This window comes from Trachypithecus francoisi, unplaced genomic scaffold (genome assembly GCF_009764315.1).
Source record: "Trachypithecus francoisi isolate TF-2019V2 unplaced genomic scaffold, Tfra_2.0 Lachesis_group13, whole genome shotgun sequence".
Taxonomy (NCBI): domain Eukaryota; kingdom Metazoa; phylum Chordata; class Mammalia; order Primates; family Cercopithecidae; genus Trachypithecus; species Trachypithecus francoisi.
Window position 1 is genome coordinate 72225644 of NW_022681458.1, and position 26801 is coordinate 72252444.

The 26801-nt window shown below is 36.4% G+C and overlaps 1 protein-coding gene across 8 annotated transcripts in view; it reads right to left on the reverse strand.

Annotated features, from left to right (window-relative positions):
* UBR3 (ubiquitin protein ligase E3 component n-recognin 3) overlaps window positions 1-26801 on the reverse strand; it is a 279870-nt gene that overhangs the window by 53851 nt on the left and 199218 nt on the right. For all 8 annotated transcript variants that reach the window (XM_033231180.1, XM_033231173.1, XM_033231172.1 and 5 more), the window contains one exon: window positions 16709-16811. In XM_033231180.1, coding sequence (XP_033087071.1) covers window positions 16709-16811 — 103 coding nt within the window. The remainder of the gene's footprint in view (window positions 1-16708; window positions 16812-26801) is intronic.

Sequence of the window (26801 nt, forward strand, 5' to 3'; positions counted from 1 at the left end):
ATTCAAATAAAATCTTTAACATTTGCAGAGTTTCAAAAAGAGTTAACCAAAGCAGAACTTAAAATACATTATAAAAGGGCTTGATGTGGTGTCTCATGCCTGTAATCGCAACAGGCATGGGAGGCTGAGGTGGGAGGATCACTTGACATCAGGAGTTCAAGACCCAACTGGGCAACATAGTGAGACCCCATCTCTACAAAAAAATAAATTTTAAAAAGTACACCATAAAAGATAAAGTAGCAAACCACAGGAATGTGCAGTACTATGAAAAACAGACTATACTATAAAGCAGAGCTTATTCTAAAATAATTTTTTAAATGCCTTTAGAAGGTTAGTTTTTTGACTACAGGTTTAATTTTTAATGGCAGAGAACAAAAGTAAATCTTAAGCTCCAGAAGTGGCTAAATTCTGAAGCTACACTTTATAGACTTGGGATGAACAAAATCAACTCTTTTATTGGACTCGATTGTTTAGCAAATATTTACTGATTACTTACTACACGTTAGGCACTAAACACATTGGTGAGTAAATCAACCCCTGCTGCTGAGAAACTTTTAGCTGACAGAAGAAGACAGCTCTTCGAATTTCTCCATTTTCTACAAATATTCCTTAGTATACTTGTTTTCCTCTCCAAAGGTAATCCTTCATTAATGCTATGAATCCTGATGTTGTCTTTCAAGTTTCTCTAGCCTCTCTGCAAGGCCAAGGTTTAAAAAACAAAAAAAATGTGTAGGGGTCACACCATTTCTATTATTCAACTTCCCCACAGAAATAGTTTCACATGATCAACGATGATCTCCTAATTACAAAATTTAGTGGACATTTTAAATCCTTATCTTACTGACCCTTGACTTGACTTTAGATACAGTTGAACATTCTGCCTGGACAATTTTCTTGGCTTTTGTGAAACACTGTCCCAAGTTCCCTTCTGTCTCTCTGATTACTCCACTTTAGTCTTCTTCACAGGTTCATCTTCTCTAACAAAAAATACTGTTATTCCTCAAGATTCCAATTCTCCCTTTCTTTTCTCACTAAGGACTCTTTTTGAAAGACCTTCTAACCCATGCTTTCAATTGCCAGCTATACAATGAGGATTGTATGTCCAGCAATGACTCTCTCTAACTCTCTATCTGAATATCCATTACTTCCACTTGTATATCTAACAGGCAGGCAGCTCAACAGGCCTGAAAGTGAATTCATAATCTTCCTCTCTATACGCACACTCCCACCCCAGTCACAACCATTCTATTAGGCTGGTGCCAAAGTAATTGCTGTTTCCGCTACTAAAAGCAATGCACCAACCTAATACTTTCCCCTCTATAATCTACGTACTAATGTGGCTTATTTCTTATATTCTCCCACAGTTACACAATGCCTGAAACATAACAATGCCTAAAACATGATAGTCCTCCAATAAAAGCATGATAAATAAATAAGCTAGGAACTTGAGGACATCCCAAAGCCATCTTCTCTTACTCACCCCATATTTAATTGGCATTAAGTTCTAATGACTCTATCTCTACTTCCTCTTTGCCACCCCTATGGCCATTGCCTTTAACTATTCAATATCCACCAATTTTATGTTCCTCTAATTCATCCTTTATATCTTTAGTGCCTGGAAGAAGTTTCCACAGGAATGATGTCTTGCTTATCATTATATCCCAATGCCTGGACTGAAACAGTTAATAAAACTAGCTGGATAAACAAATGAAATATTCATGGGAAAATGGATGGATGAATGAACAAACAAATAAGTGGTATATAATTTTAATTATCAAACTGCTACATTAAATTTAACAGGTGTTTAAAAGATTCTCACTGAAAATTAGAAGAAAGTTTATGGATCCATTTAAGCTAGCCCAATTTCACTCTTATGCAAAGATGTACTTTATTGCACAAAAATCAGAAAGGCTTGAGAACTTCTTGCATGATAACCTAAAGATCAACAAATTGCAGAGCTTTTAGGTACAGAAAAGAAAAGCATTCCCAAACAAAAAAAAATTAAATATAGTTTAATAGGGGTAGTATATACAACTGAAAAACTTACAGTGCTTAACAGGATTCTAGACTCTTATTTTATATTATATGCTAACAATTGCTTTCTACAATACAAGCAATCTTTCTCAAAATTAGAGGTGGATTCCTTTATGCTATTATTAATTTGCTTATTATTGTATGTGACCTTCCAACATTATTTAAAATCAGTCCGAACTGCCGTATGCAAGAATTATATACTACTAAGAATGCATAATTAACAAATGTTTCAAAACTGCAACATAATAGGCATATAACAGAATAAAACAAAAAATGAATTAAAAGAATGGGAAATATTTCTAGTTGAGGAAACTGCATATTATAAAGATAACTACCTTCCCAGATTAATTTATGAGTTTAAAATAATTATAATCAAAATTACAAGTGAGGCCAGATGCAGTGGCTCACACCTGTAACCCCAATACTTAGGGAGGCCAAGGTCAGGAGTTTGAGACCAGCCTGACCAATATGGTGAAACCCTGTCTCTACCAAAAATACAAGAATTAGCCAGCCGTGGCAGCGTGCGCCTGTGGTCCCAGCTATTTGGGAGGCTGAGTCAGAAGAATTGCTTGCACCCGGGAGATGGAGGTTGCAGTGAGCCAAGATCACGCCACTGCATTCCAGCCTGGGTAACAGAGCAAGACTCTGTCTCAAAAAAAAATTATAAGTGAGGGGAAGGGCTTAGAAAAGGTTCTAAAAACCTTCTGAAGAATAAATGAGAACAGCAAAGAAAAACTGGGAGTCAGAGTTTGGGGAAAAGAAATGAGAGGAACCTAACTCCACCAGATAATTACACATAATAAATCACCTCAACAATAAACCAGCACGGTATTATCAGAGAAATAGGCTTGGAGCTCAATAGAACAAAGAAGAAAGCTCCTAATCAGGCCTATAATGTAGGAACACTTAATATTTCATAACTAGGATATAAAATCACTAAAAAAACCTAGTTGGTTATTTGCAAATAAATTTTAGATCTTCACCTAACACTACAGGTGAGAATGAATTCCAAGTATATTCATACAGTTTTAAAAATCATCCCATGAGAAAACTCTAAAGTGAAAATATACGTAGATATTGCAAATTCTAAGACCGGATTACACATTGTAATACTAGTTATAAAAGTATACATCAGCTCTTGGAAGAGATGGGCATTCTAAGTATGAAAGTAATAGGAAAAAATAAATATAAAGTCTGACTGATCTGGCTACATGAAAATTTAAAACTTCAATGGGTCAAGAAACGTAATTACAAAAGTAGAAGGCAAACATTTTGGAAAACACTTCAACAACTATGACAAAATAAGATTTAATATTTTAAACCATGAAGAATCATTCGTATAATTTTAAACAATAAGATGCCAACAGAAAATGGACAGAGGTCCTAAATATGCCATTTACAAAGTGTGTATACAAATAGCTAATAAATATAAAAATACTTAACTTTGCTAGAAATCAAATAAATTTCCATTACTTTAGGATCCCATTTTTAATCACTCATATTAGCCAAAAAATGTTTAAGTGATAATACTTTTTTTGGGTAAGTTTTTTTCCCCAATAATAATCAGAAAAAATCCTGGCAGTTATTGGCTAAGATAAAAATAGCCATTCTAAGGATGGAGAGAAAAATAGATCTTTCCTAGCACATCACTGACGCATAATTGGAATGAATGGATTGATGCACCCCTCTGTAGAAAAGAGAACCAAAGACCACATTAAACTACATTAAACCCTGTAGTTTAATATGATCATTGTGATAACTATCTTTTAAAATGCTTAATATTTTAAAATACATAATTGTTCTCACTAAGATCAGGAACTAGGCAAAGATGTCCCCACTCCCTACTTCTTTTCAACATCATACTGGAAGTACTAGCTAATGCAGCAAGATAAGAAAAGGAAATAGAAGTTATACAGATTGGGAGAGAAGAAATAAAACTGTCTTTCTTTGTTTATAGAATACATGGTCGTCTACGTAGAAAATCTGAACAAACTGATCAAAAAACTCCTGGAATCGATAAGTGATTATAACAAGGCTGCAGGACACAAGGTTAATATATAGAAGTCAATCACCCTCATATATACTGGCAAGGAACAATTGGAATTTGAAAATAAACACACAGTATCATTTAAATTAGCACCCCCCCCCCGAAAATAAAATACTTAGGTATAAATCTAGCAATATATATGCAAAGATCTATTTAAGGAAAATGACAAAACTCTGATAAATGGAATCAAACGACTACATAAACGGAGAGAGATAGTCCATGTTCAAGAGTAGGAAGACTCAATATTGTCAAGATGTCAGTTCTTTGCTACTTGACCTATAGATTCAATGCAATCTCAATCAAAATCCCAGCAAGTTATTTTGTAGATATTGACAAACTGATTTTAAAATGTATATGGAGAGGCAAAAGAGCTGGAATAGCTAACACAATTTGGAAGAAGAACAAAATTAGATGACTGACACTACCTGACTTCCAGACTTACCACAAAGCTACAGTAATCAAGACAATATGGTACTGGCAAAAGAGCACACAAATAAAATCAATGGAACAGAACAGAGAGCCCAGAAATAGATTCACACAATTACAATCAACTGACTTTAACAAAGGAGTAAAAGCAATACAATGGAGAAAACACGGTCTTTTCAACAAATGGTTCCAGAACAACTGGCCATTCACGTGCAAAAAAATGAATTTAGACAAAGACCTATACCCTTCACAAAAATTAACTGAAAATGGATTACAGACCTAAATGTAGAACACAAAACAATAAAACTCTTATACGAGAAAACCTAGATAACCTTGGGTATGGCAATGACTGTTTAGATATAACACCAAAAGCATAATTCATGAAATAAATAACTGAGAAGCTGAACTTCATTAAAATTAAAAACTTCTATTTGGCAAGAGACAATGTAAAGATAATGAGAAGACAAGCCACAGTCCTGGAGAAAATATTTTCAAAAGACACATCTGATAAAGGACTGATATGTAAAATACTTATTATAAAGAACTCTTAAAACTAATAGAGAAAACAAAACAATTAAAAAATGGTACCACAGCATTAACAGATACCTCACCAAAGAAGATGTACAGATGCTTAATAAGCATATGAAAAGACGCTTCAGACCATATGTCATCAGAGAAATGCAAATTAAAACAATGAGATACCACTACATTCCTATTAGAATGGCCAAAATCTAGAACACTTGATAATACCAAATGCTGACAAAGATGTGGAGTAACAAGAACTCTCATTCATTGCTGGTGGGAATGCAAAATAATACTGATACTTTGGAAAATAGTTTGGTGGTTTCTCACAAAACCAAACACGCTATTACTATATGATCCAGTAATCATGTTCCTTAGTATTTACCCAAAAAAGTTGAAAACTTACATACACAAAAATCTGCACAGATGTTTAGAGCTGCTTTACTCATAATTGCCAAAACTTTGAAGCAACCAAAACGTCCTTCAATAGGTGAATGAATAAATTAATTGTAGTACAGACAATGGATTATTTCTATTATATAGAAATGAGCTAACAAGCCATGAAAAGACATTATGGAAACTTAACTACATATTACCAAATGAAAGAATCCAATGTGCAAAGCTATATATTGTATGATTCCAACTATATGACATTCCGAAAAAGGTAAAATTATGGAGAGAGTAAAAAGATCAGTGGTTGCTAGGGGCTGTACTGAGAGGGGTGAATAGGTAGAGCACAGAGGGTTTTTTTAGGACAGTGAAACTACTCTGTGTGACACTACAATGATGGCCAAATGTCATTGTACAATTGCCTAAACCTACAGAATGTTCAACAGCAAGAATGAACCCTAATGTAACTACAGACTTTGGGTGATTATGATTATGTCAATGTAGGCTCATCAGCTGTAAAAATGTACCACTCTGGTGGTGGATATTGATAATGGGAAAGGCTATGTATCTGTTACAGTGGAGGGTATATGGGAAATCTGTGTGCCTTTCTCTTAATTTTGCTGTGAATCTAATATTGCTCTAAAAAACAAAATCCAAAGTCTTTAAAAAATAATTATTTCTATCTCTTATCTATCTCTTAAAGTTTTAGATAGTCTTTTAAATCCAGATTATAAAAATTAATGCTATTGTTGATTCTATGGATAAGAGGAAATGGGTGGAAGAGTTAACAGGAATAGTTTTTCCATTTTTAAAAATAAAAAATCAGCACAATGAAATTAAAAGGAAATAAAATAATTTTCATAGGATTATAGAAAAAAGTATATATGAAAAACCTACATCCTTAGATATAAAATTTTATATTGGAAGAGTGTTAAAGTGAGGAACTAGAAAGATATTTCAATTTTAAAAATATATAAATATGAAATATAGATAACATATTATAATCAACTCTTATATTACAACTTAATGAATAAACGAATCATAAAAATGACAGCAAATATCGGGGGGGTGGTGGAAAAAACAATCAAAATTTTCCAGAAATTCCTCAGATCTAGTACTAGAAAAAGAAGCATACAATGATAGTTAAAACTTAGGCTCTGGAATCAGAGAGATTTGGATTAAAATCTCAGCTCTGTTCCTCAACAGCTATGTGTGCCTAAAGATCATGTTAATAGACTTTTCTAAAACTTGGTTTCTCCTATGTAAAAACTGGGATAAAACAGTACTTAGTACATAGAGTTATTGGTGACAATTAAATGAGATTATATATGCAAAGCACCAAAATGCCTAGCATGAAGTACTATATAAGTGTTCACAGCATTTACTACTATCCTAATGTCCATTAGGGCTTGAAAAGAACAAAATCCAGCAATCAGTATTACAGAAAGCATAATATCTATGTCTGTATCTGTACTTTAAGTTTTTAAATTAATCAATACAAGGCTTTGAAACCTTTTGTTTGCTGAACACCTCTTATACTTAGAGAATTGTGTGTTCGAATACTCTGTATACCACCTTTGTCCTTAAGCATGCTAGCTAGAAAAGAAAATTACTAGTTACTACTAAGGAAAATGACTTTCCTTAGCCATAACATGCAAAATACTCACAGCTTGCTAATTTTATTTATAAACACAAAATACACACATAAAATTTTGTTTTTGTTGTTGTTTTTATGAAAAGTAGCAAGATATATACATAGTCTCAAAGTATGTCCCCATAAGATACTTAGTAATTACAAAGGGTAAAATAATCACTTTACAGTGCAGAAACTTGGCACATACTGCCTTGGCTCAGTGATCAGAGTTATGATCATAAGCAACAAGATAAATCAACAGCATGTGCCTCCTCAAACCACACACTAAAAAGGAACACATTAGTCTGTGGCATTGCTGCCAAAAGGTTATAACATGAATCTAATCACTAGGAAATACTGGACAAAAACAAATTAAAGGACATGCTACAAAATAACTGGCCTGAACTCTTTAAAAAAAAAAAAAAAAAAAAAGTGAATGTCATCAAGTACAAAGAAAAACTCAGGCTTAATTTCAGATTAAAGGAAATTAAAGAGACATGGCAACTAAATGCAAGCATAATCTTTCTTTTGTTGTTGTTGTAAAGTACTTTACTGCAACAACTGGCAAAATCTGAATAGGGTCTACATATGGTAAAGACCAATACTATTAATAATTATTTCTCTTATGAATATCCAATTAACCCAGCACCATTTATTATAAAGACTATGATTCCCCCAGGGTTCCTTTGTGTCATTTCTGCTATAAATCCAAATATCCAGATATGTGTGACTCTGTTTTTGTTTTTAACAAGCACATACACATTGATTTTTTCACCCTGTCCCTTTCTTACACAAATGATAGCATAAAGTACATTATTTTCTATTCCTAGATATTTTCTTAACATTGTATCTGGGTGTTGTTGATCTATCCAGATCAGTAAACAAAGAGTTTCACCTTTTTTTCCTTTTTAAAGGTCTGACTTGACTTATTATTGTGGGAAGGCAAAGCAGTAGGATATTTGATAGCTATATGGGAAACTGGGTCCATTCCTTACACCATACACCATGACAAATTCTGAATTTATCAGAAATCTTTTCAAATAACTTTTGAATCCTATGACCCAGCATCCCATTACTGGGTATCTGTCCAAAAGAAAATAAATTGTTCTACCAAAAAGACACATGAACTTGCATGTACATCACAGCACTATTCACAACAACAAAAACCCAGGTACCCAACAACAGTGGATTGGATAAAGAAAATGGGTACCTATATACCTTGGACTACTATGCAGCTATAAAGAGAATGAAATTATGTCCTTTGTTGCAACATGGATGCAGCTGTAGGCCACGATCCTAAGCAAATTAATGCAGGAACAGAAAACTAAATACTGCACGTTCTCACTTACAAGTGATAGCTAAACATTAGGTACTCATGGACAAAAGATGGGAACAACAGGCACTGAGGACTACTAGAGGAGGGAAGGAGGGGAGCAAGGGTTGAAAAACTATTGGGTACTATGCTCACTACACTTGGGTGATAAAAACAATCACACCCCAAACCTCAGCATCTTGCAATATAATCATGTAACAAACCTGCACATGTACCCTCTGAATCTAAAATAAAAGTTGAAATTATTTTAAAAAATAGAAATCTAAACATAAAAATTAAAACCACTGAAATACTAGAAGAAAACATGGATGAATGCTTTTTACCTAGGGAGTAGAGGAGGCCTGTTTATGACTTAAAATTCAGAATAAATGATTAATAAATATGACTATATTAAAAAAAACATTGCTTGACAAAAAAAAATCATACATGAAGTAAAAAGACATTTGACAATCTGGTGAAATGTATTTGCAACTTAGAACAAAAAGGGCTAATACCCATAATACATAAACATATCTTAAAAATGAAGAGAAAGCTGGGTGCAGTGGTGCACACCTGTAATCCTAGCAACACGGGAGAGGCTGAGGTGGGAGGATTGCTTGAGCTCAGGAGTTTGAGTCCAGCCTGAGCAAAACAGGGAGATCTGGTCTTTAAAACAACAAATAATAATAAATAGGAAGGCCAGGCACGGTGGCTCACACTTGTAACCTCAGTACTTTGGGAGGCCCAGATGGGAGGATCATTTGAAGCCAGGAGTTTGAGACCAGCCTGGGCAGCAAAGTGAGATCCCATCTCTACAAAAAATAATAATAATGAGGAAAAGACCAATGATCCGATTTTTTGAAACAAGCAACAGATTAGAGACTTCATAAAAAGAAATGCAAACGGATGGGAATGAAAGATTGATGTCTATTAATTTATTTTGTTATACAGTTTTTACTTTGGAAAAATATAAATTTTATACAATAAAATATAAGTCAAGGGGGAAAAGCAGTCTTTAAATGTTGAGGGAAAAAAAGAACTGAAACAAATGGGCTGAACTATAAATCAAGTTGATAGCATAATCACATGGGAAAAGTTACTCTATGTGACTTAAAAACATAGTTTTTGACTGTACATCCCTAGAAGTACATATTCTAATGACAAAGATAATTTATGGTTAGTAGTAATATTGGCATTTTAAAAACATAATTGAGGTTATACTTTATACAAATAATTATGTTAATATTGTTAGGAATCAAGACTTTTAGAGTAAGAGAAAAAGATACAAGTAACAAAAAAGTTAAGAAATAAAACGAAAACTGTGCCATCTTATGTTGATTAGAAATACCAGTAAGAACTCAGGATCTTTTTTTCCTTTAAAAAAAATTTCCTAACGCTGCCCACTGAAATGGCCTATAAACAATGATAACCTAGCAGCTATTAGCTATGTACACCCTCTAGCACCCAGACTGTGGTCTATAAATACCATCTGCCATTAAAACGAATTAAATGGAGAAATGGCTGATTCCAAGTATAGAACAGAAAATGTACAAAATGAACTTGAGTCAACTTGTACCAGAATGCAAAGATATGATGAAAGACTACTTGGCTCATGTCAAAAGTACAAAAGTCAGTCTGGAAACATTCTCAAGTAAAAGGGATCAATTTGTATCAAAAAGAAGAAAGACTGAAATGGAGTGAAACACATCAAATATATAAAAATCCACGAGATCATAAAATACACGAAAAACCAAACTTATTGGTCACTATTGGAAGTTGATAGGGCATCCATTCCTTACTTTGAAAATTTATAAATCAGAAAAGAATCAAGTGTTCATCCTGCTAAACTATATTTCAGAGTCAAAAAATACTTGATATGGTAAAGTTCTCTATAAAAACATTCCATCTAATCAGAAGAAAGATTTTTTTTTAAATCACCATTTTGCAGCACCTAATGAAATAATGGATTTTAGCAAGATTATCAGGGGTCCTTAAAACCATTACGTGAGGCAAACAGAGGGGCAGAGCAAGATGGCCGAATAGGAACAGCTCCAGTCTCCAACTCCCAGTGCAAGCGACACAGAAGACCGGTGATTTCTGCATTTTCAACTGAGGTACTGGGGTCATCTCACTAGGGAGTGCCGGACAATCGGTGCGGGTCAGCTGCTGCAGCCTGACCAGCGAGAGCTGAAGCAGGGAGAGGCATCGCCTCACCTGGAAGCGCAAGGGGGAAGGGAATCCCTTTTCCTAGCCAGGGGAACTGAGACACACAACACCTGGAAAATCGGGTGACTCCCACTCCAATACTGCGCTTTAAGCAAACGGGCACACCAGGAGAATATATCCCACACCTGGCCAGGAGGGTTCCACGCCCACGGAGCCTCCCTCATTGCTAGCACAGCAGTCTGCGATCTAACCAAAACGGCAGCAGCAAGGCTGGGGGAGGGGCGGCCGCCATTGCTGAGGCTTAAGTAGATAAACAAAGCCGCTGGGAAGCTCGAACTGGGTGGAGCTCACAGCAGCTCAAGGAAACCTGCCTGTCTCTGTAGACTCCACCTCTGGGCACAGGGCACAGTTAACAACAACAACAACAAAAGCAGCAGGAACCTCTGCAGATGCAAATGACTGTCTGACAGCTTTGAAGAGAGCAGTGAATCTCCCAACACGGAGGTTGAGATCTGAGAACGGACAGAATGCCTGCTCAAGTGGGTCCCTGACCCCTGAGTAGCCTAACTGGGAGACATCCCCCACTAGGGGCAGTCTGACACCCCACACCTCACAGGGTGGAGTACACCCCTGAGAGGAAGCTTCCAAAGTAAGAATCAGACAGGTACACTCGCTGTTCAGCAATATTCTATCTTCTGCAAACTCTGCTGCTGATACCCAGGCAAACAGGGTCTGGAGTGGACCTCAAGCAATCTCCAACAGACCTACAGCTGAGGGTCCTGACTGTCAGAAGGAAAACTATCAAACAGGAAGGACACCTATACCAAAACCCCATCAGTACGTCACCATCACCAAAGACCAGAGGCAGATAAAACCACAAAGATGGGGAAAAAGCAGGGCAGAAAAGCTGGAAATTCAAAAAATAAGAGCGCATCTCCCCCTGCAGAGGAGCGCAGCCCATCGCCAGCAACGGATCAAAGCTGGTCAGAGAATGACTTTGACGAATTGAGAGAAGAAGGCTTCAGTCCATCAAACTTCTCAGAGCTAAAGGAGGAATTACGAACCCAGCGCAAAGAAACTAAAAATCTTGAAAAAAGAGTGGAAGAATTGACAGCTAAACTAATTAATGCAGAGAAGGTCATAAATGAAATGACAGAGATGAAAACCATGACACGAGAAATACGTGACAAATCCACAAGCTTCAGTAACCGACTCGATCAACTGGAAGAAAGAGTATCAGCGATTGAGGATCAAATGAATGAAATGAAGCGAGAAGAGAAACCAAAAGAAAAAAGAAGAAAAAGAAATGAACAAAGCCTGCAAGAAGTATGGGATTATGTAAAAAGACCAAATCTACGTCTGATTGGGGTGCCTGAAAGTGAGGGGGAAAATGGAACCAAGTTGGAAAACACTCTTCAGGATATCATCCAGGAGAACTTCCCCAACCTACTAGGGCAGGCCAACATTCAAATTCAGGAAATACAGAGAACGCCACAAAGATACTCCTCCAGAAGAGCAACTCCAAGACACATAATTGCCAGATTCACCAAAGTTAAAATGAAGGAAAGAATCTTAAGGGCAGACAGAGAGAAAGGTCGGGTTACCCACAAAGGGAAGCCCATCAGACTAACAGCAGATCTCTCGGCAGAAACTCTACAAGCCAGAAGAGAGTGGGGGCCAATATTCAACGTTCTTAAAGAAAAGAATTTTAAACCCAGAATTTCATATCCAGCCAAACTAAGTTTCATAAGTGAAGGAGAAATAAAATCCTTTACAGATAAGCAAATGCTTAGAGATTTTGTCACTACCAGGCCTGCCTTACAAGAGACCCTGAAGGAAGCACTAAACGTGGAAAGGAACAACCGGTACCAGCCATTGCAAAAACATGCCAAAATGTAAAGACCATCGAGGCTAGAAAGAAACTGCATCAACTAACGAGCAAAATAACCAGTTAATATCATAATGGCAGGATCAAGTTCACACATAACAATATTAACCTTAAATGTTAATGGACTAAATGCTCCAATTAAAAGACACAGACTGGCAAACTAGATAAAGAGTCAAGACCCATCAGTCTGCTGTATTCAGGAGACCCATCTCACATGCAGAGACATACATAGGCTCAAAATAAAGGGATGGAGGAAGATCTACCAAGCAAATGGAGAACAAAAAAAAGCAGGGGTTGCAATCCTAGTCTCTGATAAAACAGACTTTAAACCATCAAAGGTCAAAAGAGACAAAGAAGGCCATTACATAATGGTAAAGGTATCAATTCAACAGGAAGAGCTAACTATCCTAAATATATATGCACCCAATACAGGAGCACCCAGATTCATAAAGCAAGTCCTTAGAGACTTACAAAGAGACTTAAACTCCCATACAATAATAATGGGAGACTTCAACACTCCACTGTCAACATTAGACAGATCAACGAGACAGAAAGTTAACAAGGATATCCAGAAATTGAACTCAGCTCTGCACCAAGCGGACCTAATAGACATCTATAGAACTCTCCACCCCAAATCAACAGAATATACCTTCTTCTCAGCACCACATCGCACTTATTCCAAAACTGACCACATAATTGGAAGTAAAGCACTCCTCAGCAATTATAACAAACTGTCTCTCAGACCACAGTGCAATCAAACTAGAACTCAGGACTAAGAAACTCAATCAAAACCGCTCAACTACATGGAAACTGAACAACCTGCTCCTGAATGACTACTGGGTACATAACGAAATGAAGGCAGAAATAAAGATGTTCTTTGAAACCAATGAGAACAAAGATACAACATACCAGAATCTCTGGGGCACATTTAAAGCAGTGTGTAGAGGGAAATTTATAGCACTAAATGCCCACAAGAGAAAGCAGGAAAGATCTAAAATTGACACTCTAACATCAGAATTAAAAGAACTAGAGAGGCAAGAGCAAACACATTCAAAACCTAGCAGAAGGCAAGAAATAACTAAGATCAGAGCAGAACTGAAGGAGATAGAGACACAAAAATCCCTCCAAAAAAACAATGAATCCAGGAGTTGGTTTTTTGAAAAGATCAACAAAATTGACAGACCGCTAGCAAGACTAATAAAGAAGAAAAGAGAGAGGAATCAAATAGACGCAATAAAAAATGATAAAGGGGATATCACCACCAACCCCACAGAAATACAAACTACCATCACAGAATACTATAAACACCTCTACGCAAATCAACTAGAAAATCTAGAAGAAATGGATAATTTCCTGGACACTTACACTCTTCCAAGACTAAACCAGGAAGAAGTTGAATCCCTGAATAGACCAATAGCAGGCTCTGAAATTGAGGCAATAATTAATAGCCTACCCACCAAAAAAAGTCCAGGACCAGATGGATTCACAGCTGAATTCTACCAGAGGTACAAGGAGGAGCTGGTACCATTCCTTCTGAAACTATTCCAATCAATAGAAAAAGAGGGAACCCTCCCTAACTCATTTTATGAGGCCAACATCATCCTGATACCAAAGCCTGGCAGAGACACAACAAAAAAAGAGAATTTTAGACCAATATCCCTGATGAACATCGATGCAAAAATCCTCAATAAAATACTGCAAACCGGATTCAGCAGCACATCAAAAAGCTTATCCACCATGATCAAGTGGGCTTCATCCCTGGGATGCAAGGCTGGTTCAACATTCGCAAATCAATAAACGTAATCCAGCATATAACAGAACCAAAGACAAGAACCACATGATTATCTCAATAGATGCAGAAAAGGCCTTTGACAAAATTCAACAGCCCTTCATGCTAAAAACACTCAATAAATTCGGTATTGATGGAACGTACCTCAAAATAATAAGAGCTATTTATGACAAACCCACAGCCAATATCATACTGAATGGGCAAAAACTGGAAAAATTCCCTTTGAAAACTGGCACAAGACAGGGATGCCCTCTCTCACCACTCCTATTCAACATAGTGTTGGAAGTTCTGGCTAGGGCAATCAGACAAGAGAAAGAAATAAAGGGTATTCAGTTAGGAAAAGAAGAAATCAAATTGTCCCTGTTTGCAGATGACATGATTGTATATTTAGAAGACCCCACTGTCTCAGCCCAAAATCTCCTTAAGCTGATAAGCAACTTCAGCAAAGTCTCAGGATACAAAATTAATGTGCAAAAATCACAAGCATTCTTATACACCAGTAACAGACAGAGAGCCAAATCATGAATGAACTTCCATTCACAATTGCTTCAAAGAGAATCAAATACCTAGGAATCCAACTTACAAGGGATGTAAAGGACCTCTTCAAGAAGACCTACAAACCACTGCTCAGTGAAATAAAAGAGGACACAAACAAATGGAAGAACATACCATGCTCATGGATAGGAAGAATCAATATCGTGAAAATGGCCATACTGCCCAAGGTTATTTATAGATTCAATGCCATCCCCATCAAGCTACCAATGACTTTCTGAACAGAATTGGAAAAAACTGCTTTAAAGTTCATATGGAACCAAAAAAGAGCCCGCATTGCCAAGACAATCCTAAGTCAAAAGGACAAAGCTGGAGGCGTCACGCTACCTGACTTCAAACTATACTACAAGGCTACAGTAACCAAAACAGCATGGTACTGGTACCAAAACAGAGATATAGACCAATGGAACAGAACAGAGTCCTCAGAAATAATACCACACATCTACAGCCATCTGATCTTTGACAAACCTGACAAAAACAAGAAATGGGGAAAGGATTCCCTATTTAATAAATGGTGCTGGGAAAATCGGCTAGCCCTAAGTAGAAAGCTGAAACTGGATCCTTTCCTTACTCCTTATACGAAGATTAATTCAAGATGGATTAGAGACTTAAATGTTAGACCTAATACCATAAAAAGCCTAGAAGAAAACCTAGGAAATACCATTCAGGACATAGGCATGGGCAAGGACTTCATGTCTAAAACACCAAAAGCAACGGCAACAAAAGCCAAAATTGACAAATGGGATCTAATTAAACTAAAGAGCTTCTGCACAGCAAAAGAAACTACCATCAGAGTGAACAGGCAACCTACAGAATGGGAGAAAATTTTTGCAAACTACTCATCTGACAAAGGGCTAATATCTGGAACCTATAAAGAACTCAATCAAATTTACAAGAAAAAAACAACCCCATCAAAAAGTGGGCAAAGGATATGAACAGACACTTCTCAAAAGAAGACATTCATACAGCCAACAGACACATGAAAAAATGCTCATCATCACTGGCCATCAGAGAAATGCAAATCAAAACCACAATGAGATACCATCTCACACCAGTTAGAATGGCAATCATTAAGAAGTCAGGAAACAACAGGTGCTGGAGAGGATTTGGAGAAACAGGAACACTTTTACACTGTTGGTGGGACTGTATACTAGTTCAACCATTGTGGAAAACAGTGTGGTGATTCCTCAAGGATCTAGAACTAGAAATACCATTTGACCCAGCCATTCCATTACTGGGGATATACCCAAAGGATTATAAGTCATACTGCTATAAAGACACATGCACACGTATGTTTACTACAGCACTATTCACAATAGCAAAGACCTGGAATCAACCCAAATGTCCATCAGTAACAGACTGGATTAAGATAATGTAGCACATATACACCATGGAATACCATGCAGCCATAAAAAAGGATGAGTTCGTGTCCTTTGTAGGGACATGGATGCAGCTGGAAACCACCATTCTCAGCAAACTATCGCAAGAACAGAAAACCAAATACCACATGTTCTCACTCATAGGTGGGAATTGAACAATGAGATCACTTGGACACAGGAAGGGGATCATCACACACCGGGTCCTATTGTGCGGAGGGGAGAAGGGATAGTATTAGGAGATATACCTAATGTAAATGACGAGTTAATGGGTGCAGCACACCAACATAGCACATGTACACATATGTAACAAACCTGCACGTTGTGCACATGTACCCTACAACTTCAAGTATTAAAAAAAAAAAAAAGATTTTTTCACATGGTGAAAATTTATATGCAATTTTTACAGATAGCATAATGGTAAACTGTTTTCAATTCTTATGATATATTTCTGTGTTTCATAAAGAAAATGTGAAAAAATCACACATATTGAAATTTCAATTCCATTTTTATATTTAACACCTATTTTTCATAAAGAGTTTTAATTGATTTTAGTCTTTCAATTATACTTACTGCGGATTCATCTCTTCTAACTGGGTGAGCTTTCTCCAGGGATTATACTCAGAGTCAATGCTATAAAGGCGCATGTGCAAGGCTAATACATGAAATAGCTGATCTGAAAAAATTGAAGGAAAGGTAATTAGAAAGTTCACACATTTGTTCCAGAACAAAATTCAGACAAAATTTCTAGTTATTTCATAAGGAAATCTGTTTCCTATCCTGACAATTAAAATTCACCAAGTTTAAGTCCCAATTACTTCACACTCTTTTTTACAGTAAACTCTGAAATACATATCCAAATAATCTGTGCTAGAATCTGTCCTTATGCTCAATACAGGAATGGTTTTCTTCATCTCCTATCACAGACATACTTGTCCTTGACTTTATGCTGCAGCCTTGCCAATTGGTACTTCTCACCATTGTGGTCTCCTCCTAACCAAACTTTACTATTATCTTCAATCCTCTACCCTGGGTAATATGAACCGCAACATCCTAATAGCTCACTGTTAGGAGAAGTTCTTTCTTTGCCTAATATGTCCCTCTAAACCTTGTTTAGACTGAAGAGTGAATTCATCATCTTTGGATTCTACATAAAGAAAACATAACTGAAATAGAGTATTATTTGGTACTATTCCAACTATTTAAATTTCTTCTATCTGAATTATAACAATAATCTACCAATCTTGGCTTTCAACAAAATTCTGCTCAAGACATTTAGAAGAAAGTATCATGTTTAAAATTATTCTGGAAAAAAACCCCTAAGTATTGCTTTTGTATCTGATGCATCTCTTCTTTTTTTGTTATAAATGACAAGAATTGTCATTTGGTATAAATTGTCATTTGGTACAAATGACAATAATTATTCTGCCACACATACTCAAAGATATTTGGAAATCAAAATTTTTCCCTTAAAAAAATATTTCCGAACTCTGCCCACTGAATTGGTCTATATAAACAATGATATATTTTAGAAATTCAGATATGATACTTCTTAACATATGATTAAAATTCATTCTTAAATCTAGAAAAAAGCTAACTGAATGACACAAACCTATTATTGTTACTTATTTTCTAATTAAAACTAGACCAGATATTGTTGCTCTGAGTCAGCAGACCTAGTAACTATATTTTATGTTAACTTACACAAGATCCATCAATATAAGTGGTGTAGTATGGGGTGTGCATGTGTGTTTATGTGTATATGCGTGTATGTGTATAGTAGTTTTGGGAAGCTGTTATAAAATATGAGAGCTGTAATTTGAGTAAAATAAATGTTCTACTCTATGGGGCAGGATAAAGGAAACATATTTTTGTAACTTTCAATTTGATCTCTCTACAACAAACAGAAAAATCTAAATACCCTGTTTCATCTCCTATTTATAAGTCAATGTGTAGCCTAAATCTTCCTTAAATTTCTTCATTCTATTAATGACTTAGTTACTTATTATGTGCCAGGCATTATGTTACATTGATTGATAATCTCAATTAATTTTCACAAAAATTCTAGGTGGGTAATACTATTAACCCCCACTTTTGGGGCAAGTAAGTTCCCCAAATTTCCAGTTTTTATAGTAACCTGGTTTCATAGACGATACTGAGAACAAGGGAAGTTTTAGCAGAGGACTAAAGATTGGTAAGTTTTACTTCAATTCAATTATACATAAGAGATTACTAAGCATATAATTTATACTTTTAATGAGTGTTTTAATGACTAAAACCTGAAAGTTTAAAAAACTAAATTCTTCTCACAGAAAAATATTATCTCAAGTTGCATGGTGAGGAGTTCTGCATTCTTTTTATATAGGTATTAACTTGATCAAAGTGCTCATTTTAATAACTCCTATCAAGATGAAGGTGGATCATTTTAGTTTCCCTAATTTAATCCAAAGCATAGAAGCTGCAATTGTACTAACCTGTTTTGCATTGAAACCACAGCCAGCACAGAAAATAACGTTACATTCACCTATTTTCCTAATCCCTATTCTAATTTAAGAATTTCAGAATGTTAGAAGAAAAGTTTTTCAACATTTCCTCATTCTATAGATGAGAAAATAGGCCCAGAGAAAGGAAGTACCTTGCCAGCTCACTCTTAATAGTTTTTCTAAAAGCTAAGAATAGGATTCAAGATTTGCCACTTCTTAGTTATTTCTACCACTCCACTTCTTGGGGGTTTTATGATTAAAATAAAAGTACAGGATTCTCTCTCTCTCTCTCTCAGAGAACTGACCAAATAACCATTAATAACTTCAATTTGTTAATAAAATTCATTGTTTATTGTTACTTATTCATTATTTTGTTTTCAAAATTTAGTATTATAAGAAAGAACTCTAATATTCATTTAGCAGCAACAATGCCTCTTATGCCAGACAAATATTAAAGACGCAGGATGAGAAGAATCTATAATCATAATCAAAAAGTTAACAACTTTAAAAAATGTATTACCTACCAATTGCATGCATGACATTTAAAAAGTTGAAAAATAATTACATCAAGAAAGCATATTAAAATTTTGAATAATAGCAAAAAAAAAATTAACTCCTTTCCCAATATAACACATTTTAAAATACTAAAGTTTGATCCACATATAAAAATAGATTTGGAAAAGACAAATACCTTTAAATTCATTTATAAGTGTGCTGTGATTTCAATCTATGTATAGGAAGCACCACTGTCTGGGAGGAGCCAGGAAGTCCTGCATTGAATCCAAGTCTGTACTAGCCATGTATCCTTAAATAAATTACCTAACCTTAGTTTTACGGTCTGTAAAATAAATATAGTATCATCTTTCTGGTATATTATATAGTAATATAATAGTTATAATCATAGCATAAATCTATAGTATGTTTGTAAGTTGGGCTTACATACAGGTAGATGCATATATGTTTCGTATAAATATGAAATAAATTTAATATTTATAAACTTTACAACTAAAATTAGATATTACAACTAAAATTAGAGATTATTATACACTGGAAACATAAGGTCTCCACATAAAACCATCACTCTACAAACATATATTAACATATATTCTTAACTCTCTTCTCTCTTCTTTCCTTAATATTTGATACCACTCTCCCCTGGCTTTCCTCCGGTTCCTTCTCAGTTACTTTTATGTGCCCTTCTTCTGCTAATGAACCCTAAAAGGTGACATTTCTCATAAAAAAAAAAAAGGAAAAGGAATCCTTTGTTAGTCCTCTTTCCCTCTCATTCTGCACACACTACCCAAGCCCACTTCTACCTGTTAAGTTCACAATTCACAAGGCTCTGTGGTACTTCAGATGTTCAACAGGCACCTTAAAATCAATACACCCAGACTAACCTGATTTACAGCCCAGCCCAGCTCCAATGTTAATTTCCTTTTATAATTCCTATTTCAGTGAATGACACCACTACCCATGCAAACATCCAAGGAAAAACTTGGGAGTCATCTCCCACAGCCTTGCCCTCCATATCCAATTGATTACCAGTCCTATTGGTTCTGCCTCTTGTGATCCATCCTATTCTAGCCCACTCTGACACTACATTGTTTTCCACCTAAATTGCTCAACAGAATGCTCACTCAGCTGTATGCCTTTTGGTTCACCCCTTCCAAACCGTCTAATCAATAAATCTGTTCACAATATCTCATAATTGATTGTTGAACCACTGAAGGAACAGGCATAGAAAGCCCTTCATGAGCTAGCCCATTTTCTTTTTCAGGTTTATTTCTTAACCTTCCTTCCTTTCTTTTCAAGTATTCCCCAAAGTGTCATGTCATCTCATGTCTTTGCAAGCTGTTCTCTAAGCCTAGAAAAGTATCATTTTGTCCTTCAGGCCAACTCAATTCATCTTTCAAGAGCCAGTTCATGTGCTGCTCTGTAAGGTTCTGATACCTCAGAAAGATCAGATTATCCCCTTACTTTATGCATTATCCGTACCTTGTGCTATCTATTTCAATTTTAGCATCCCTTACACAGTTTTGTAATTATTTTTCATGTTTTCCTCTCTCATTAGATGGTCAGATCTCCCTGAAGAAGACAATTGTGTCTTTACATTTTTGTACCTCCTAGGCTAGCACAAGTGCTTGACATATAATAGGATTTTTAAAAGTAGGCTGAGCATTATATATTTACAATTCTATGAAAAAATCATAAATATAAACATAAAATTCATGATGATTTTCTACTTTTCCCTCTCTGTCACAATGACACATTGGTTCAGTTACCAAGAAGCAGGCCAATTAATCAGCCCTACTTTCACTTCCCCAAAAGAGACTGACCTCTCAACTCTAACTACTAAAGCAGTGCTTGACCTACTTGCTCCTACCATCTTCTTCCCATGCTGGTTCCCATGCGACAACTCACCTGGGATAAATTCTATTTTCTGCAATATCTAATCAAATTCTTTACAACTGTGACAAGTCTAAAGTATTATAATGTGATTAATGACAAGACAGACACATCATTACTGAAAATGAGAAAACAACACTGAAAGACCAGTTTATTCTTAAGAGAATTTAAGACTTAATTATAAGTACTCCTAGCTAGAACCAAAAAGTAAGGTTTAAGAAATCCTTCTACCTTTGTCAACATTAAGGTAAGACTATTTAAAAAAAAAAAAACTCTATAAAATATAACTCCAAATTTATTATATAATTGAGTTTCACATGATGTGTATGAATACCACACACACACACAAACACAGATACTATTATGCCAATTTTTATGACCTCAAGAATATCCACTTAAAGAAACTAAAACCAAAGTTATCATATGTCTAAATCTTATCAAAAATGCTTTTGAAACAGATGTTCCAGTACCATCCTGGAAACTGTGTATCTCTGTCAGTTATTTATTTTCTTTTTTTTTTTTTGGAGATAGAGTCTCATACTGTTGCCCAAGATGGAGGACAATGGCACAATCTCAGCTCACTGCAACCTCCGACGCCCGGTTCAAGCAATTCTCCTGCCTCAGCCTCCCAAGTAGCTGGGATTACAGGCTCCTGCCACCATGCCCAGCTAATTTTTTGTATTTTTAGTAGAGATGGGGTTTCACGGTGTTACCCAGGATGGTCTCGATCTCCTGACCTCGTGATCTACCCACCTCCAGCCCTCTGTCAATTATTTCTAAACATGCAAGAAATCTAAAACTGGTAGGTTATTTCTTACTATACTCACACTGATCATTAAGATATAAAGACATTAAAGAGTTATCCTGAAGACTTCCTGCCAGGTGTGGTGGCTCACACCTGTAATCCCAGCACTGTGGGAGGCCAAGGGGGGTGGATCACGAGGTCAGGAGATCGAGACCAACATAGTGAAACCCCATCTCTACTGAAAAATACAAACCCCATCTCTACTAAAAATACAAAAATTAGCCAGGTGTAGTTGCAGATGCCTGTAATCCCAGCTACTCAGGAGGCTGAGGCAGGAGAATCACTTGAATCTGGGAGACAGAGGTTGCAGTGAGCCAAGACCACGCCACTGGACTCCAGCCTGGGCGACAGATCAAGATATCTCAAAAACAAAACAAACAAAACCAAACCAAAACAAAACAAAACAAAAATTAGCTGGGTGTGGTGGTGGGCGCCCATAATCCCAGCTACTTAAGAGGCTGAGGCAGGAGAATTGCTTGAACCCAGGAGACAAAGGTTGCTGTGAGCCGACATGGTGCCACTGCACTCCAGCCTGGGCAACAGAGTGAGACTCTGTCTCAAAAAAAAAGAATGACTTTGATAAGTATGGTTCTATCTTAAATTGTACCACTGTTAAAATGTACCTAAGGTAAACTTAACTGGGTCTGCATTCAAGATTTCAGTCTTACCAGTCTAGTCATCAATGGTTAAATCACTGTCAATGAAAAAAACCTCAGTCAGGCAAGGTGACACATACCTGTAGTCCCAGCTACTCAGAAGGCTGAGGTGGGAGGATTATTTGAGCCCAGGAGTTTGAGGCCAGCATGGGTAACAAAACAAGACCCTGTCCCTTAAAAAAAAAAAAAAAAACTCAACTAGCCAAATGATTCTCTGAAATATCATAGCAGTGGAAAAAAAAAATCTCCCTTTCTCTGCAACTGAATAATTACAGTGAGGAAATGGTTCTGACCTATTTATCCTAAGGTGAATTGTAATAGGTGTGAGTATACACCTCTGACAGCAAAGCCAACTTCCACTGGTTCCTCTGTACGTTCCTGAGAAATGAGCCATGAAGAGACGGGAGAGAGCTCCTTAAATGAGGTCTGGGAACAGGTCCAAGAAGAAGGGAACATCTGTAGATCTGGTTCCCAAGAGACAGAAGGTTGATGTTATGGATGACAGGAGCTGACTCATCTCTCCCTATCCCATTCCTAAGTACTCCAGGCAAGGCAGGGCAGAGAATCATGTGGCAGTTATGGTAGAATTTTAAAGGGTTAAAAGACAAGTTTAATAATCATTATTATATATAATAACATATTATGTAAGATACTTTAGCTCATATATCTAATACTATTTGATCATTACATTAACTTTGATGGATATATCAGATAGTCAGTATAAGTACCATCATCCTCACTTCCACAATGAGGTAAAAAGTTAGGTTAGTTTCCTGAAGTCCAACAGGTAACAAATACACTAGAATCCACATCTTCAAACTCCAACCTGGTGTTCTTTCCAGCACTGTATGCTATGTATGCTATGTTTTCGCAAGTCAACAAGGACACATGGGAGTTTGGGAATAGAGTGGGGAAGTGTTGCTTCCTTTGGAGAGGTTTTTTCTGCCATGTGAGGAAGGGAAGACAGTGAAGAAAAAGACTGTCTTTAGTACTTTCATAATTTCCATGCTGTGTTCCTCTCCTGCCTCCCAGAGTTCCTATGTGTCCACTCCCAGGCACACTATGACATCATTCTCTGGTTACCTCAAGTATCCACAAGTATTATTATTAGCTTCATCAAATTGTTCACCTTCTACTTTAAGGTTTCAGTGACTAGAAGCCTCCTCTTTTCCCTTTCTGACAGAGCTTAGGATGATAAGAGGCAGGGAGAGGTACAATTCTGTTTCTGCATATAGGTAGCCCTAGGAAGGGGAAGAGAGAAGTCAGTTCTCAGGACTCCTAATTTCCCCTTTACTAAAGAGGCACATTCCATGAATCCAGGTCTTATTTAAGCACCTCATTTAAAATAGGCGTAGGGTTTGTCCCATCTAACTGCAGAAGAAAGAAGCTGCCTTGCCCTAAGCCAAGTAAGATCTGAAGACCCCTATGCCCTGATAGTGAAAACTACTATCTATGGTACTTAGTTCTTAGAATGCCCAAATTATAAATACAGAAAGGCTGGCTACTTAAGTCACAAATCATGGGACTTTCAGAAAGGCCTTAAAGAAAAGTTAAAGCCACTCCTCTAACTTAAATTTTCATGCCCCATTCTTAAACCTCTCCAAATTAACAATGTATTTTGTTCTCAACAGACCAACTTTATCATGTGGATAAATCTCATTCCGTCCTCCTCATCTCATCTCCGAAGAGGTCAAAAGAATGTTTGTCAAGTCCCTTAAAAAAAACTGCAATGGACTGAATGTTTATGTCCCACCAAAATTCATACGTTAAAGTCCTAACCCTAAGGTTAGTATAAGGAGGTGAGCCTTTGAGAAGTGATTAGGTCATGAGGAAGCCCTCATGAATGGGATTAGTGCTCTCATAAAAGAGATCCCATAGCGATCTCTTGCCACTTCTACCACGTGAGGTTACAGTGAGAAGACAGCTATGTATGAGGAAGCAAGCAGGTCCTCACCAGACACCAAATCTGCTGGAGCCTTGATCTTAGACTTCCCAGCCTCCAGATCTGTGAGAAACACATTTCTGTTGTATATAAGCCATGCAGTCTATGGTATATTGCTATAGACTAAGACAAAAATTGAGCTAAAAATTGTTATCTTGCTCCTTCTTCTTATCCACACACCCCCTAATTTGACAATTATAGTGTTGAAATAGGAGAAATATTAATGTTGAGATATACAATCTATAGAAACTAGAATATATATTATAAAATTGAATTCTTACAACAATCCTCTGATTGGGTATTAATGAGGAACAGAATCTCACTCTCTAGTTTACACTATGCTGCCTTTTAATATCACCATCCTTTAAAAGGCTTACCAAACTCCTCACCTATCTCAAAAAGTACTCTTTATCTCTGAAAGTGTTTAAGCAGAGCACAAATGATTGGAATAGTAGGTACAAGATGCCTGAGCTAGATAACATTTAGACTAGGTGATTTCCTAAGTAACTTTTAGCTCAAAGATTCTGATTCTATTTATCATGTGACTTTATTGACAGCCTCTATTTTTTATTTATGCACTACTTAAAATGAAGAGTAAAATAAAATATAAAACAAAATACCAAAATCTTCTGAATTCGTAAGATGTATCAAAAGAACAACAAAAACTCCAAGCCTTGATTTATTCTATAGTGTATGACTATAGATAAAATATAATTCTAAAAGTTCCTAGAGTATAACTCCTAGTCCAGCTATTTGCCTTTTGTGCTTAATATCAATGATATTAATTAACAGGGGGAAAAGCTCCAGATTGGAGCTTTGCGTGTAAGAGTTAACAACCATGAACATCTGTCAGGACACAGATCATCCAGTCTAATACACCAATTTTACAGATGAGGAAACTGAAGCCAAAAACATAAAATGTCTTGCCTAAGCACATGCCTATGACTCCTAGTTTGCTGTTGTCTATTCCACCACATATGCATCTTTCATGTTGGCCCTAAATACACACCAACTGACTCTTCAGAACATAAAACATTCCCAAATACCACAAAATCAGCTTTTAGCCATCAAATTTTATCAATAACTAGTCTCAGCAGACAATTTACACATTTTTGTATTAATTTATACCTTTTGACCGTTATAATAATTTGATGGCCAAATTTCCATCCTTGTTATGGTAACAAAAATTGAACAAAATTGTTATTCAGTCTGCTTGCAGAAATTGATATTTTTACATTTGAAAAAGGCTTTCATAAACCATCAATGTCAAAATTTTACTACTAAATGTGAAATAATAAGGCCAGGCTACTTAAAAGTAATTTTAGGCCAGGCACAGTGGTTCATGCCTATAATCCCAGCACTTTGGGAGGCCAAGGTGGGAGGACTGCTTAAGGCCAAAACCTTGAGACCAGCCTCGTCAACATGGCGAGACCCCATCTCTACAAAGAAATATATTAAAAAATTAGTTGGGCATGACGATGTGTGTCTGCTGTCCTAGCTACTCGGGAGGCTGAGGTGGGAGGATTGCTTGAGCCCAGGAGTTCGAGGCTGCAGTGAACTATGATTGTGCCACTGCACTCCAGCCTGAGTGACAAAGGGGAGACCCTGTTGCTCAAAATTAAAGAGTAATTTTGTTAAAACTCATTACTTGTTTAACAACATCTTTATGCTGCCTAACTGCAGGGAGAAATTAATGTCAAAATAATTTTCTATAATTTTTTTTTTTTGAGACAGCATCTTGCTCTGTCGCCCAGTCTGTAGTGCAATGGCACAATCATGGCTCACTGCAGCCTCCACCTTCTGGGCTTAAGCGATCCTCCCACCTCCGTCTCATGAGTAGCTGGGACCACAGGCTCACAACACCACACCCAGCTAATTTTTTTTTTCTTTTTAGAGATGAGGTTCTCCCTCTGTTGCCCAGGCTGTTAACAACTTCTGGACTCAAGTGATCCTCCCCACCTCAGCTTCCCAAAATGTTAGGATCACAGGAGTGAGCCATCACATCTGGCTAATTTTCTGTAATTTTAAATTCACCAAAAATTCACTCTTTGAGAAAGTAGAACTATTTTAAGTTGCCTGCACAGATCTAAGCTGGGTTGCTTGCTATGAATAGCAAATTCTGGTAGAAATTATTTACTGCAGTGACTATGCATAATTTCTTGATCAGATCATAGATTACATCAAAATTAAGTCAGAACTTCCCAAAGGAAAATGTCAAGGTAAGAGTTTGCCTTATCCTCTCTTGACTACCATTTCATTTTTAATCTCTCTATAAAATCATGGAATCCATTTGAGACATGAACTGTGGTTTCTTAGTTAAATGACAGTAATAAGCAGAAAAATTCTCAGACAGACCCAAAGACAGGAAAAAAGT